Below are 15,131 nucleotides of genomic sequence, written 5' to 3'. Positions count from 1 at the left end.
ATGAAAAGTTTTTTTTTTTTTGAATGAAAAGTTTTTATTTCGAACATGTAGAAAACAAAAAACAAAAACAAAAAAAACAATACATAAAACAAAGAGAAAAAAACAAAAAAAACAACAACAACATATATTAAGTAAACACAAACTTTTATTTTGGATGCGATTAATCATTGCCCATCCCTACTGGGAACTAACATGAACTAACAATGAACAGCCGGGTTTTATTAACTAACCTAATAAATAGATTGCTTGAATGCATTAACTAATGAACCTTAACCTTATACGGTTTAAGATGAGCATGTTGGCATTAAAAGCAGAGCCAGAATCAGTGTAAGTCTATCTGACACAACCTCATTTCATACATACTCAATAGCATGCGTGTTTAACTGATGCAATTAGGTTAATTTGGTTTCCTTATCATTTACACACTCTCATTTCTTCCCAAACCCGTCGATGACACCAGGAGTAATTGGTTCTCGCGTGTCCTCTTGTGTGACCAATCGCAACACAGCAAGTGGAATGAGATTTGTGAGCTCAGATTTTGAGCACATAATAATTCAAATGGCAGATCTATTTGACCCGTGCACTAACATTTGGTGTCTTTGTGGTCAAATAAACTGCTTTTATAATACTTCTGTGGTGTATTTTGGGAGTTTGATGGCATCTGTGGCCATTGTCTTTGGTTTTTTGTGTGTAAACTGTTGCTGTAGTGAGTCAGTGTTGGACTGAACCCTGATGATCTCGGACAGATGCACCAGCTTCTGATGTAATCTCAGACTATTCTCCACAAACAAACACCACCGGCTTATCTCTCTCTCTCTCTCCACAGTGTGCCCGTGGCATAAACAGGTCGAGTCAAAGTGCTCCTCACCTATATGAGCTCACTGATGTGTGTAACGTCTGAATGACGTCAGTTTCAGAGTCGCCGTGATCCCTGAAACAACGCATGGTCTCTCTCTCTCTCTCTCAAAATAAATTGAAAGCCATTATTCATCAAATTATTAGAGTGGTGTCAGACTATGAGGGAAGTTTTTGTGCCTATGTTTTTTATTTATGGGCCTAAATGCAGCAGGCGAAAAAAAGAAGCTCATGTTTTATTTTTTATTTTTTATTTGGGCTTTTTTAATTTATCTGAATGCTGGTGGATCAACTGATGTGTTTGCAGCGTTCATAAAATCCTGTCTAAATATAGAGTTTAGCTTTTACAGGTTGGTTAATGACCTGCATGTTTTCAGAGGTAAATGGGGCTTAAAGAAATGTGTTTGTGATGTTGACACTGTATGCTTATGTGTATTTCTGGATTCTATGTTTTTTTTTTTTTTTAATACCAATTTGTCATCAATTATTATTGATGTATTATCAAAAACAGTGGTAATAAAATGAATGCCCAGTATAGTAGGGAATAGTGTGATATTCCTACAACCGTCCTGGCATCATTTCTTCAAGTTAAACCAAACTTTTATTTTGGTGGACTATAGAGAAGAGCTTTGAGTGAAATTCATGGTTTTGTTCCTCATACTTTAGTTTTTGTTGGATTAATGGAGAAACTTTCCACATATGAGGTTTGGAGAAGGAAAATCTGGGTTAACTTCTGCTGGTTAAAGTTATTCGAGGATGTTTGTTTTCTGGAGTTAGACGGGTTATATATATATATATCTTGAGTTGAATGATTAACATCGCTTACATCGAGCGTCAGATTATCATTTTTTCTTATAAAGGTTTATTCACACCAAACCCAAAACAAATCCCTCCAAGACCAGAATATTCATCAAGTTAAAGCAAAACCAGATTTATTCAATAAAGTCACTGATAAAGCAATTATGTTCTAGAGCCCGACCGATAAAGGATTTTGAAGGTCGATACCGATACAAATATTTGTTGGTTTTAAAATCCCATATTACGATATTTTTTTTTTTTTTTCAGAAACGCGCAACAAAACATCAACAGATTTCCCTAACATTACTTATTTGTAGTTATTTATGAGTTTTAACTAAAATAATATGATAATTTTATTGTCACAACAGAACAGACTGATGATAGTGGCGTTAGCTAGCTTTGTGGTTAGCTAGTCTATGATGAGCCATAATTTAGCAATGGATAACGGCACACTGTAAATTGTAAAACATACATTTTCAAAATAACAGGCCGAGGAGAGATGATCCGTCTCATTGCTATAACTCTCACGTGCTATTAAAGAAATACTTCAGTCACGTTGTCAAAAGTTAAAAGGACAGTCAGTCAACTACACTGTAATAACGTAACGTAATTATTACTAGCTAATTCCGCTTCACTCTCAGCTTATTTAACAGCAGCAAAACTGGACATGATAGTCACAAATTTTGTCGCTTATTTGAGTTTAGAGAACTGATGCGGATGTTCTTTTAATTGTTATTCAAGCAATGTATGTATCGTGACCAACTCAACGAGTGTTGCCAACAGGAACGGTGTAGAGCGCCCTCTGGTGGACACACTATACAACTCCAACACTCATGACATGGTTGAAGCATGTTTTGTCCATTTTTATTTTATTTTTGAAATATTAATTTATCAGCCATTATAACTGCTGATACCGATAGTTTGGAAAATGCCTAATATATCTATAATATATATAATGCCGATATATCGGTCTGGCTCTATTATGTTCACAACAAATACCCGTGCTTGGCATGAACTGGCCTTTACAGTGTGATTTAAACCATGAGTTATACCATTTTTTTAACTTACAAAAGATAATTTTTACTTGCAATCGAAGGTTGGTGAGTGTCTTTATCTACTGTATGTACTGTATCTAATGAGATGCAGTGATAAAATAAGAAATATACTCACTCAGAGGAGTCGATGAAGTAAATCACGAGAGCGCCGATGCTCAGGGCGAACACCAGCACCACCTGAAACACAACACAACACAACGCCGCGTCTGTTACTGTACATCAAACTCCAGTACCACAGTTTCTGAAAACAGAGACAAATTGGGTTTATCGTAAGACTGTCAACGATTCATTCAAAAACCGTAACGCGTAAAAATAATCTAATGCAAATAAATGACTGAAGTACACAAAATTGCATCATAAACGCAATATAGGTCAAAATGAATGTGTTAAATGTATGCTTCATTTCAAGATAAGTATGTGATTAATCGCGATTAAAGGGATACTTCACCTCTGCAAAGATGAATGTGTATTTAAAATGGGTCATTTATGTAGAAGAAATTTGTAGAAGAGCTTTTTTAGACTGAGAAAAGGGCTTACGTGGATGAAAGACAACAACTCCCAGAATGCACTTGCTTCGCTGCCCTAGGAGGCCACGCCTACCGGTAACAGAGCGCAGTCGTTAAACAACAAGTCTAGGCTACTGGTGATGAGTCTGCCCGAAAATGTGTTTCGACATCGGCCAAAATGTCCAGGATTCGGACATTTTGGGCCTACTACTACTACTCAGCTTTCTCCACAGAACAAGCCTGCTAGCTTAACTTGCAAACAAAGATGGCCGACAATGTGTTCATTTTGTGAGTGAGATCGCCCTCTATGGGCGGGTTGAGGATATGCGGGACAGACCCGACTACTGACAATCCTCCGATGATGAGAAATGAAAAAAATCGCGTTTTCCCAATAAAAAAAAATAAAAATAAATAACAAAATCTCTCATCTCAGGAGGAAATGAGAGTCGAAAATACTACAGGTTTCCTACTGATGCAAAGCTTAATGCTAAATCCTGAAGTATCCCTTTAAAAATGTAATCTAATAGCAGACCCAGTTTACAGTAATGCCCTTACAAAGCGAGACAAGTCAAGTCATTTTGGAGAAGTGCTTATACTCAGTTTCCCATTACTGATGCATGTTAGATCTGTGAAGTGTCTTTTTAAAGTGGAACTGAAGGTCTAGAGTGCAATTTTCCATGAGAGGTCAAGATGTTTGAACATAGTGAAATTAACCACAGTTTTAAAACAGTAACCATAGTTTAACTGTGGTATCTTTACACAGAGTTACTCGTGTTTTTATTGATTTGCCTGAAAAACCTCCTTGAAACGCTGTGTGAGCTAAATAAAGCTAAATATTACAATAAAATAATTGAATATATGGACTCATTATTTGCTAAAACCTAATGTTAAAATATCAATTCAAATGTAAAACTAGCTCGATTTTGCATGGAGGAAATGATGTCATTCAGGATCTGAGTCACATGAGTAAACAATGAGTAAATATGACAGAATTAAAATTCCCTTAAAAATCAAACCCAGCGGAGAACAGGCCTCAGCAAAGCGATCGTGAGCAAACAGGAGTGTAGATCTGGCGAGTCTCTCATGCATTTTAAATGAGCAGGTAGATTATTTTCCATGAGGGGAAACGCCATTGTCTCCGAACCATTGAATCAGTCGTACTGAGAAAACACCTGCATGTATTTTTAATGGCCACTCACACACAGGAGCGTCCCGGCTCCGGGTCCAAGTCAAAACATCCCATCAGACGCCTGATTTTCACATCAGTTTCCTCGGTAATCGCCAGCACTTCCAGCAGAGGGCGCAGATGATGCTCACACACCAAACAAAAGCTGTAGTCTGAGTTCAGTTAAACCAAATCTGATATGATTAAGATCCTCAAACGAGTCTTGCAGTGTTTCAGGCTCTTCTTGAACAGGTTTTCCTGCTTGAGTGTCGATTATTCTCCTCATATTCTCCATTGTTGCGGCTCCTCTCGTCCCAGTCTGTCAGTAACGCTCCGTTTACTTCCTGTCTCTGTGAATCCCCTCCTTCTGAAAAGCACACTGTGCTCTGATTGGTCGGCTGGAGCGGTGGTCAACTCCAGTTTGTGAATAATTCAGAATTGTAATCCACTGATCTGATGTATAATGCACGAGTGTGAGATGTGTGTCCGACATGAGATTGAATCTGCCGGTCTGAAAGTGAAACTCTGTTTGATTCTGATATATAAGACACCTGTGGAAGAGGATCTGAACGCCCAATCAAGAGCGTTTACTACAGATGCAGAGGTCAGAGGTCAACCTCATTTCATCAACAGTCTGCGTCGGAGCTTTTGATATACATACATATACATACGTATACATACGCGAGCTGCAGAATCAGACCTTGTCTGTTCACAATATGCACCTCATGGATGAAAAATAAACATAACAAGCAGCATTTATCGGTGTTCAAGCAGTTCAGGCCGTTAACCCTTATGCTGCATTAGGGACATTTTTAGTCTTTTGCAGTTTAATTTCTTTGACCATTTTGGCTGTTTTAATGCAAATGGTATGAAATTTGGCAAAATTGTGACTTTTTGGATACATGTAAAAAATGTGATCCCATTTTGCAAAATATGTATAACACACACTGTGTAGATCAAATAGTAACACTCAGCACCATAAAGACCAAAAATGGCCCATTGAAACCCATTAAAACTGAGGCTGTCAGTAATACATGAAACATGATTTTTGCACAAACATCCTTTCATTTTGAAGCAAAAGCATTATATTTGCATTATATAGTGTATTCCACCAGATGACGTCACTACATATTTATTCCCTATGGGTGGAAATGCACCTTATTTTAGGCAATAGGCAATGTTTAATAGGTGGCCATTTTTGGTCTCTAACGCGCTAAGTGGGATTTTTTGCAAAGTGGGACTGTGATGATCCAAATCTAAAGTTTTCTCTTTGCATTTAGTTTATTGAAAATAATTGAATTTTTGTGTTTTTTCCTCTTATACAAATCGATGGTTTCGCAAACAAAACTGGTAATTAAAGGGTTAAAATCCTGAAATTGAATACATTTTTGGTAGTTATGATGAGGACAGATGCTGGTTAAAAGATTTAACTTGGTAAAAGTGGAAAATAATAATAATATATAATATTTTAGGCAATGTTTAATATGTGGCCATTTTTGGTCCTTAATGCACTCAACGGTGTTAAAAATCTAATGCAGCACAAGGGTTAAGCACAAACGCATAAAAAGGCATTAGGTTTTATGACATAATAGATGGAAAACACCATTTACAGCCAATACAGGCAATTTACCATTGGAAATACATGGTTTTAAAGCTTTTTAACAGTTATAGCGCCACCTATGGTCTGATCTCCATGAGACTGTGCATGCTTCTTCAGCATGTTATGAGACATATGCTCATCAATTTTTTGTTTAGGATTTATAGGCTTTTGGGTGCATTTTGCCACGCCCCTTTTCAAAATAACCATTTAACACCATGAGCAAAATAAAAAAGTTCAACTTTTTTTTTTGATAATTATTGGTCTAGATAGTCCAGACAATACTACTGTGATACTGCGTGATTTCACAGCTTTTCATTGGTCATTTAGATAACCTGGACTTTCTATATATAGAAAGGCGTAGAATTTAACTGTGATCCACTGATTTTTTATCCTCTGTACAGCATGTTATGTACTGTTTATTTTATTTTATCGTAGGTACAGCACTTTGGTCAACTCCTGTTGCATTATTATGTGCTTTATAAATAAATTGAACCTTGAACCTTCTATCCGTCGAAAAACCTCAAAATCAACAACAGCAAAATGGACATACGTGGTTTTCGTCGAAATGCAATGTTTATCCTTCTGCACTGCAAACGGTCAATGCCACCTCAAGTAAGCTACTACAAAAGTCAGATTTAAAGCTTTAATTGAACTCCAATTAAACAATTGACCAACGTTTAGTGATGGCGACCTTTCCCCGAGGTCAGCGCTGTGAAGATGTGAGAGCAATTCTCATCTCAATTAGGGATGGGCAACGATTAATCGCGATTAATCTCATCCAAAATAAAAGTTTGTGTTTACGTAATATATGTGTGTGTGGTGTGTATAATTATTTTGTATATATGTATATATATATATATGAAGAGTTCAGATGCAAAAGCCTCTAAATGCCATTTGAAATTTTCTTCTTTAATGATGATTTTTATCAAGCTTGTATATTTAAGTTCAGTAATTTCACTTAAATAACAATTAATAGGTAATTATCATTTCCATTTAAGTGAAATCACTGAACTTAAATATGCAAGTTTGATAAAAATCATCATTAAAGAAGAAAATTTCAAATGGCATTTAGAGGCTTTTGCATCTGAACTCTTCATATATAGAAATACTACCACATGCATGTATATATTTAAGAAATAAATATATATAAAGTATATACATGCAAATATTTCTTAAATATATACATGCATGTGTGTGTATTTATATATACAAAATACTTATACACACCACACACACATATATTACGTAAACACAAACTTTTATTTTGGATGCGATTAATCGTGATTAATCGTTGCCAATCCCTAACACACACACAAAACTAAAAATTGTGCTTGGTCACTTGACCAATTTTCCATTTAGATGCACAGTTGTTGGCCACAGGACCAGACTGAATATCTAACAACAGCTCTAAAGGTTAATAAAGGTCGAGCTCATTATTAGGACAATAACAGCAGATCTGATGCTTGAGCTCGACTCTCTCTCAGAAATGCCACTGCTTTAATAGTTAAAACGGCAGATCCAGAGTCAGCAGGAGGCCTGAACCTCCACTCACCTCACTTCATCTGTCAACAACACACAGGAATGATGGAGAGAGAGATTTACAGTGGGTTAGTGAATTATTGAAACACCTCTTCATCATCATCATCATCATCCTCACAAGTGCTCTGTAAATGAGTGGCTATAGTAAAGAGGGAAATGTCACAGATCTTCTATTGAAGGAGAGCGTTCGTCACTGCTGCTCGTCCTTTTTTGTGATTGTTGCGAGCAAAAATCCTTGATTATGCGGCCCGATTTCTTTAAAAATGCGATGGAATATGCGGGATTATTTATGCAATTTTTTGCGATGAAATTGCGGGACTTGCAAATATTGCGGTTTGATGAAAAAGAGAGAAAAAAAGTGATTCCCCAACGCCCTGTTATCACTACTTTTAATGGATACTCCACTTTTTTTGGGAAATAGGCTCATTTTACGACTCCCCCAGAGTCGGGTTTTACCGTTTTCGGATGTTTTCAGCCGATTTTCTGATATTTAGAAGAATATCAGTATCCAGAGAGTTTCTGGTCTCATTGACTTCCATCGTATATTTTTTTTCCTACTATGGAAGTCAATGAGACCAGAAACTGTCTGGTTACTGATATTCTTCTAAATATCAGAAAATCGGCTGAATGGATTCGAAAACGGTAAAACTCGACTGTTTAACTCTGGGGGAGTCGTAAAATGAGCCTATTTCCAAAAAAAAAGTGGAGTATCCCTTTAAGGCCACAACCTTAAAGTCCCCGTGAACCGGAAGTTGCAAACGACTTTTCTCCAGTGTTGTGACGTATTTCCGAGAGAAACGGAATATTAAATGAGGCAAAATAGAGGGCGTGGCTTTTTGTTCCAACTAGCACCTGATTGGATCTAGAAAAATGGGTGTTTAATTCTGAAATGGAGGATGACGCAAGTTGGATGGATGTTAAGGAGACACCCAAACCGTCATCGGGCAAGGTCCTCCAATGCAGAAGGGCAAAATTTGATTAAAGATTACAAAGCCAAACATTTTTTGTGTGTGGATTGACATGCATGTATGAATTGTTCACCACAAAATGATCAATTTAGGCAAACAAAGTAAGTATGCTCAATTTTGATTTCATGGGGACTTTAAAGAGTCATTTCTTATCACTTCCGATGATAAGCAAGCATATACATCATCACAGAAAGTGCTGGAATATTTCATCTTGTTTTATTTTAGAACTTAAAGTCTAAGGTCTGTCAGTCATATAATGGAGGTCTATGGTCACCACCTCAAAGAGCATGCTCAGAGAAGTCCAGATTAAACATGATTTAATGACTCTCGTGGCCTAAGACACGAAACGAGCGGTTTGTGTGAGAAAACTAACAGAATTTATATCGTTTTTACTTCTTGTAAACAAAGTAAGTATGCTCAATTTTGATTTCATGGGGACTTTAAAGAGTCATTTCTTATCACTTCCGATGATAAGCAAGCATATACATCATCACAGAAAGTGCTGGAATATTTCATCTTGTTTTATTTTAGAACTTAAAGCCATAGTTCACTAGGGTTGGGTATCGAGAATCGAGTATCGATTGGAACCGAGACTAACTTTTCGTTTTTCCCGGAATCGTTCAAAAGTTCAAATTTCGATTCCTAGTTTCGATATTCACAGTCCGCCGAGCGGAAGAAGAAACCGCTGAACAACACCAACGAAGAAGCGTCTACCGGAAGTGTTGGCATAACCGTGCGAGTCGAACATGAGTAGCTTACGTCGGCGGTCCAAAGTGTGGCTTCACTTTTCTAAAAATAACGAAATCTCGGCAAACTGCAAAATTTGTGACAAAAGGAGTATTTTTACAGAAGGAGTATTTCCTTCAGAAAGACCGTTGGTTAGCAAGGTTAGCTAAACTTTTTTGACCCTGCTTCTTAGAAGAATCGGAATCGAGAATCGTTAGGAACCGGAATCGAAACAAAGAATCGGAATCGGAATCAGAATCAGAATCGTTCAAATTCAAACGATACCCAACCCTATAGTTCACTTTGAAATTAATGTTTGGTGTGTTTTATCTTACCTCAAGGTCATCCAAGATGTTGGTGTCTTTGTTTCCACAGTATTTTCAATTTGGATATTTTTAGGTCTGTCAGTCATATAATGGAGGTCTATGGTCACCACCTCAAAGAGCATGCTCAGAGAAGTCCAGATTAAACATGATTTAATGACTCTCGTGGCCTAAGACACGAAACGAGCGGTTTGTGTGAGAAAACTAACAGAATTTATATCGTTTTTACTTCTTGTAACCACAGCCACGTCCGCGGGCGCTTCGGTCTGAACACAATAAATCAAAAACTAAATAAAACAATAAACAAAATGAAGCTGGAAACAAGTCTCCATATCCAAAAAGGAAATTACTGATCGATATTTCAATATTTAATTCCTTGTTTCAGCATCAGTGTGAGGATGAGTGTAATCCAGGGTTGTGATGTAACGCTCTGATGATATTTTGTGTGTTGAGACTCAAATAAGAGGAATTTCATAACTTGTGGAAGAGGGACAGAGAGGATTTGAGTCTCATCTCCTTAATGAGAGCAGATTATTCCTCTCTCTCTCACCGGATACGCTTCGTTTCAGTCGGAATCGAAACAATCCGATTGATGAATCCGAGCGTCGCGTTTACATGAGTGATTGTGTGCGAGAGTGTGTGTGTTCCCACAAAACAGGACAGTGAGTGTGTCCCTGCAGAATCGTAACTAGAACGTCCTGCATTCTCTGACTGGGTCAGTCTCACACACACTAATGTCTGTCTGGGTCATTCAGTCGTTTTGCAGAAGCTTTCATCCAAAGAGACTCGCATTGCATTCAACATACATTTTCTTAGCTCATTCACTTCCTGACGATCAAACCAATAACTTTTAAAATCAAAAAGAACAATAAAGAAAACGAAACCTATTTTAGGACTCTTTTTTTTAGCACTGTGAGACGATTTTCCTGAGAGTGTTTTATGATCTCAATCTGCAGGCTGACGGCGAGACCGATAGATCAGGTGTGTGTGTGTGTGTGGAGAGAGCGGCTGTCAGATTCAGGATTGCATGTGTGTGTGTGTGTGTGTGTGTGTGTGTTAAGCTGTCAGAAACAGTCCCGCTGATGATTCCCAGGATTCCCTTCTGCACGCATCACCGGTGCGGAGACACAATTACAGACAACAAATGCATCATCTGCATGATAAAGAACTAGCCACATTATAATGAATATTTACTATCATTTAATAATATTTAGAATTTTTATATTTTCTGTTTTCATTTTTTTTTAATTATTGTTATTAATATTATTGCAATTGTGCACATTTTTGTTAATTTTTATTATTCTTACTTTTATTATTTTATTAATAATAATAAAAAGAAGAAAAGGAAAGTAATGTGTTGTATTCATTTTTTTGTATTGTTGTATTAATTAATCATTATTATTAATATAATAGTAATAATAAAAAAGTAACCAAAATGAATACAATCTTTTTCTAAAGTGTTATATATTTGGTTATGAATTTATAAGTGTTATATATTTGGTTATGAATATATAAGTGTTATACATTTGGTTATGAATATATAAGTGTTATATATTTAGTTGTGAATATATAAGTGTTATATATTTAGTTATGAATATATAAGTGTTATATATTTAGTTATGAATATATTAGTGTTATATATTTCTAGACGCTCAGTAGAAGGATGTTTCAGAGTTGAAGTCATGAGAATAATACATCACCAAAGCCATTAAACCCGTTTCATACGCAGCCGAACAGTTCATGAATTAATAAAACCCTTTCCTGAAATATCCCTGAAGAACGCCCCTCTCGGGAGGGGAACAGGAAACGCATCATCGCTGTGTCCCTCACCATTAATGAAAGAGATGCGGTTACACCTGGGCACAGGGGTCATGTGATCAGGTCACGCATCACTGTATTCATGTTCATCAAATTAGACACTCATCAACAGGGACCTCCTCGTGTGTGTGTGTGTGTGTGTGAGTGTATCAAATGAAATATGAGCTCTAAACAACTAACTGAACTCTAATAACTACTGCTACTGTGAGTAAGAGTGAGAGACTTGTGTTGAGCTGCAAGGGATTTCAGTTGACCCCTAAATAACGTGGAGCACACACACACACACACACACACACACACGCTGTAGGGAAGTTAACTGCGGTCACCATGGTTACGGACCATCCCTGTAAACTGGAGAGGAAATGATTGCTATACTCCAGCATGTTCACATTGTGTGTTTTTGATCATCAATGTTCATTTCCCCCATTAAACAAACACACACATGTAATAATTCATCAATATAATTAGATAAGATCATATTTTCCGATGGCCTGTATTTCAATAAAGCGCATTTCCTCCATGGCAACTGTGTGGCATATTAATAAGTCATGTGATTGGACACACTAGGACATGTGTGTGTGTGTGTAAACAGTGACACGTTAGGTATGTGTGAGAGATATATTACACCGCTCGTGATATATGATACAGTGTGTGAGAAAGTGTGTGTGTGTGATGCATCAGACTCAGGATAATCTGCTCTGGTTAAGTCTCTGCTCTAAGCCGTCACACAATCACAATCCCAGTAACGTTCCCCAACATGTGCGGCTCTCGCCATGACAAAACCCTCTAAACCCCGTGAGATTATTAAACCGACGCGCGGTTCCCTTCCCTCGCGAAGCCTCAGCATCTGTGCATGAGATGTGTGTGTGTGTGTGTGTGTCTGATGATCGACCCCTCCACGGCCAATCACAGCGCTGCCCAGGGGGAAATACAGCGGCAATCTTAGAGGAAACACTGCTCTTTAAAATCTGATTTAAAATAAAATCCACGTCTTTGTAGGGCTACACAATTTGGCAAAATGATGTGATTATGTATTCATGTGGCTATAAAATAACAAGAATAAGAATTATAGTTATTATTACTAAATAAGTCAAAGTTCAACAAGGAGAGACGTTATAATAGTAGAATAAAAAAACTTTTAAAAGCACCAAAAGCAAAGACAAAACATTTCATTCTCAGTCCATTATATGGAGTTTTCATCAAAAACCTTCATTTCTTTTCGACTGAAGAAAGAAAGACGTGGACATCTTGGATGACATGGGGGCGAGTAAATTATCAGCAAAAGAGTTTTTTAAAAGTGAACTACTCCTTTAAGCTACACTGTGTAACTCTTTTAGATTATTCTTAGCTAAAAACACTTCGTTCTTTCAAAAATATATGTGCACATTAATGTATATTTACTTCGTTGAGTAATGAGTGTATAATATGCCCTTGAAAACACATACGGGTGAGGGGGTCTAATGTCGCTCTCCATCTTGAAAGTACATTAGCCAAAGAGGGACATACCCGTTAATTCAAGCTTCGCCTTTCGCGTTTACGTTTGAGTTAACACTCATGGACGAGGTGGAACTGGAAGCCATGTTAATCTTGGACTACATTGGCCACCGTAGGAGTTAAAGCGAAATCGGAATTGAGAGGAACAGAAACTAATATTCACTGGATGGTCATATACCTTTTCACCACTAGATGGGGGTAAAAATCACACAGTGTAGCTTTAAGAAAATCTTCCAGAAATATATTCTAGCTCAATCTGTCATTGACTGACTTTGATAAATCTGCAGTGTGTGAGCTGGACGATATGAAGAGACTGAAGAGGACTCACCAGCACGCGTCCCGTGAGAGTCTGAGCGGAGATCATGACCCCGGCCCAGTCCTTCACAGAGGTCATCCATCCCACCTCACTCGCCGGCTCCGTCTCGCGCTGCACTCCTCCTTTAATCACTCCGTCACTGAGAGTAACGACCCGCTGCACGTCCTGCACACACAATCAAAGGAAATCAAGAGAAAATAATATTCATGTTTGGCAATTTTTGGTAACACTTTACAATAAAGTTCATTAGTTAACATGAACTAAGAATTAACATTACTTACTTCATCTTAGTTACAATTAAAATAAGAAGTTGTATTTGTTAACATTAGTTAACAATGAACAGCTGGGTTTTTTTTAACTAACATTCACAAAGATTAATAGATACAGTAACACATGTATTATTAGTTAATAGATGAACTAATCTTAACTAATGAACATTACTGTAAAAAGTTAACCATTATTTTATTGAGAAATTGTAATAAAAATATTTTTTTATTATTTTTATTATTTTATATTAAATATTTGAGGGGGGGGGGGGGTCATAATGCAAAAAAATTAAAAAAAATATTTATACATAATTGTATAAGTTGTACTGAATTTAATTTATTCTGATTTAAATAAAAAAATCATCTTTATATGGTATAAATTACTGCATTACAATAATCTGAATCTAATTGAGTATTAAATGGTCTGAATGCATTACAGTAATGATAATTTAGGGGAAAACATGTTTAATTGTCATAAATATAACATCACAAAGCAAACATCTCTGTGATGTTCAGTGGCAGAGCTTAAAAAATACAAATGCATTTATTTAAAAATAATAATAATTATTGGAAATCTGACTTGTCAGAGAGCATATGAAACAACATATCTAATAAAATGCACTATGTTAATGGAAAAAAATTATATTTTGTATTGAAGATGAGTAATATAACCATAACCATAAAATAAAATGATAAATATTCAGTATTTTAGACAATTTAGCAGGACTTTCAATACGGAAAAACAATTAAACCCGTGATAAAATAATGTCTCGATCCACATTATTCCTGCGAACTTCCGTTAAGCTGTAAACAATCAGTGAAAGGCTCGCTCTATGAACACAATATGTTAAAAAGGTTTCAAGATGAGATTAAAAGACAATTAAAAGAACATTTAAAAGTCTAAAAGCTTCAACAAGGTCTACTTTCAACACACCAAATAACCCCATAGTGCAGTAGCACTTCATTGCAGTACACAAGATCCAGGGGGCGGAGTCGGATCCAGATCTAAGGGGTGGAGTTGGGTGGGGTTAGGGATCAACTTAATAGCTTATGTTGTCTTAATCAAAAATGTTTATTAACTTCAGGATTACGTGACACTATTTCAAAGTAGGGTTGCCGCGGTGAGGAAAATTTCCCACCGGTTAATCGACGTGTGACAACACCGGTAATCCCGGTGTCACCGTGGAGGGCAGGGCGGGGGGGTTAAATAGCTTTTAAATGCGTGCGCGTTATACTTTCACTTTCGAAATAAGCGTCAATTGTTTGAATGGACAAAAAAAACAACTCGCTGATAATAAAACTTTTATTTATAGACTTTTATTAGCATAACGAACGAATAAAAATAACCCCATGCATAGGCTGACAAAAGTGAAAATCGGCAAAATGTGGGCCCAAACAAATAAGAACCATAAAACGTTTATTAACGAATAAGAAAATAAAATAGGCCTAAATAAATTACACAAAATTTAAATGAGATAAAACCAATTAAAAAGAGACGAATATAAAATAAAAACTTCAAAACGGACCTTAGCCTACATAAATGACATACTTTCACTTTCGAAATAAGCGTCAATTGCAATTCAGCGTCAATTGCTGGAATGGACAAAAAAAAAAAAAAAAAACTCGCTGACAATAAACTTTTATTTAGACAGCACTTTTATTAGAATAATAAACGAATAAAATATAGACAGAACTTTTATTA

The 15,131-nt window shown here is 36.5% G+C and overlaps 1 protein-coding gene across 13 annotated transcripts in view; it reads right to left on the bottom strand.

Annotated features, from left to right (window-relative positions):
* kcnma1b (potassium large conductance calcium-activated channel, subfamily M, alpha member 1b) overlaps window positions 1–15,131 on the bottom strand; it is a 90,469-nt gene that overhangs the window by 55,639 nt on the left and 19,699 nt on the right. For all 13 annotated transcript variants that reach the window (XR_016147150.1, XM_089122426.1, XM_089122419.1 and 10 more), the window contains exons 2-3: window positions 13,176–13,328; window positions 2,824–2,885 (exon numbers count right to left, since the gene is read on the bottom strand). Coding sequence is in view for 12 of the 13 variants with exons in the window: in XM_089122426.1 (XP_088978552.1) it covers window positions 2,824–2,885; window positions 13,176–13,328 (215 nt within the window). In the remaining variant the exon portion in view is untranslated. The remainder of the gene's footprint in view (window positions 1–2,823; window positions 2,886–13,175; window positions 13,329–15,131) is intronic.

The sequence above is a fragment of the Pimephales promelas genome, chromosome 17, assembly GCF_988280905.1.
Source record: "Pimephales promelas chromosome 17, fPimPro1.hap1.1, whole genome shotgun sequence".
Lineage (NCBI taxonomy): Eukaryota > Metazoa > Chordata > Actinopteri > Cypriniformes > Leuciscidae > Pimephales > Pimephales promelas.
The sequence above is the reverse complement of the archived record's forward strand: the minus strand, read 5'-3'. Positions and strand labels throughout refer to the sequence as shown.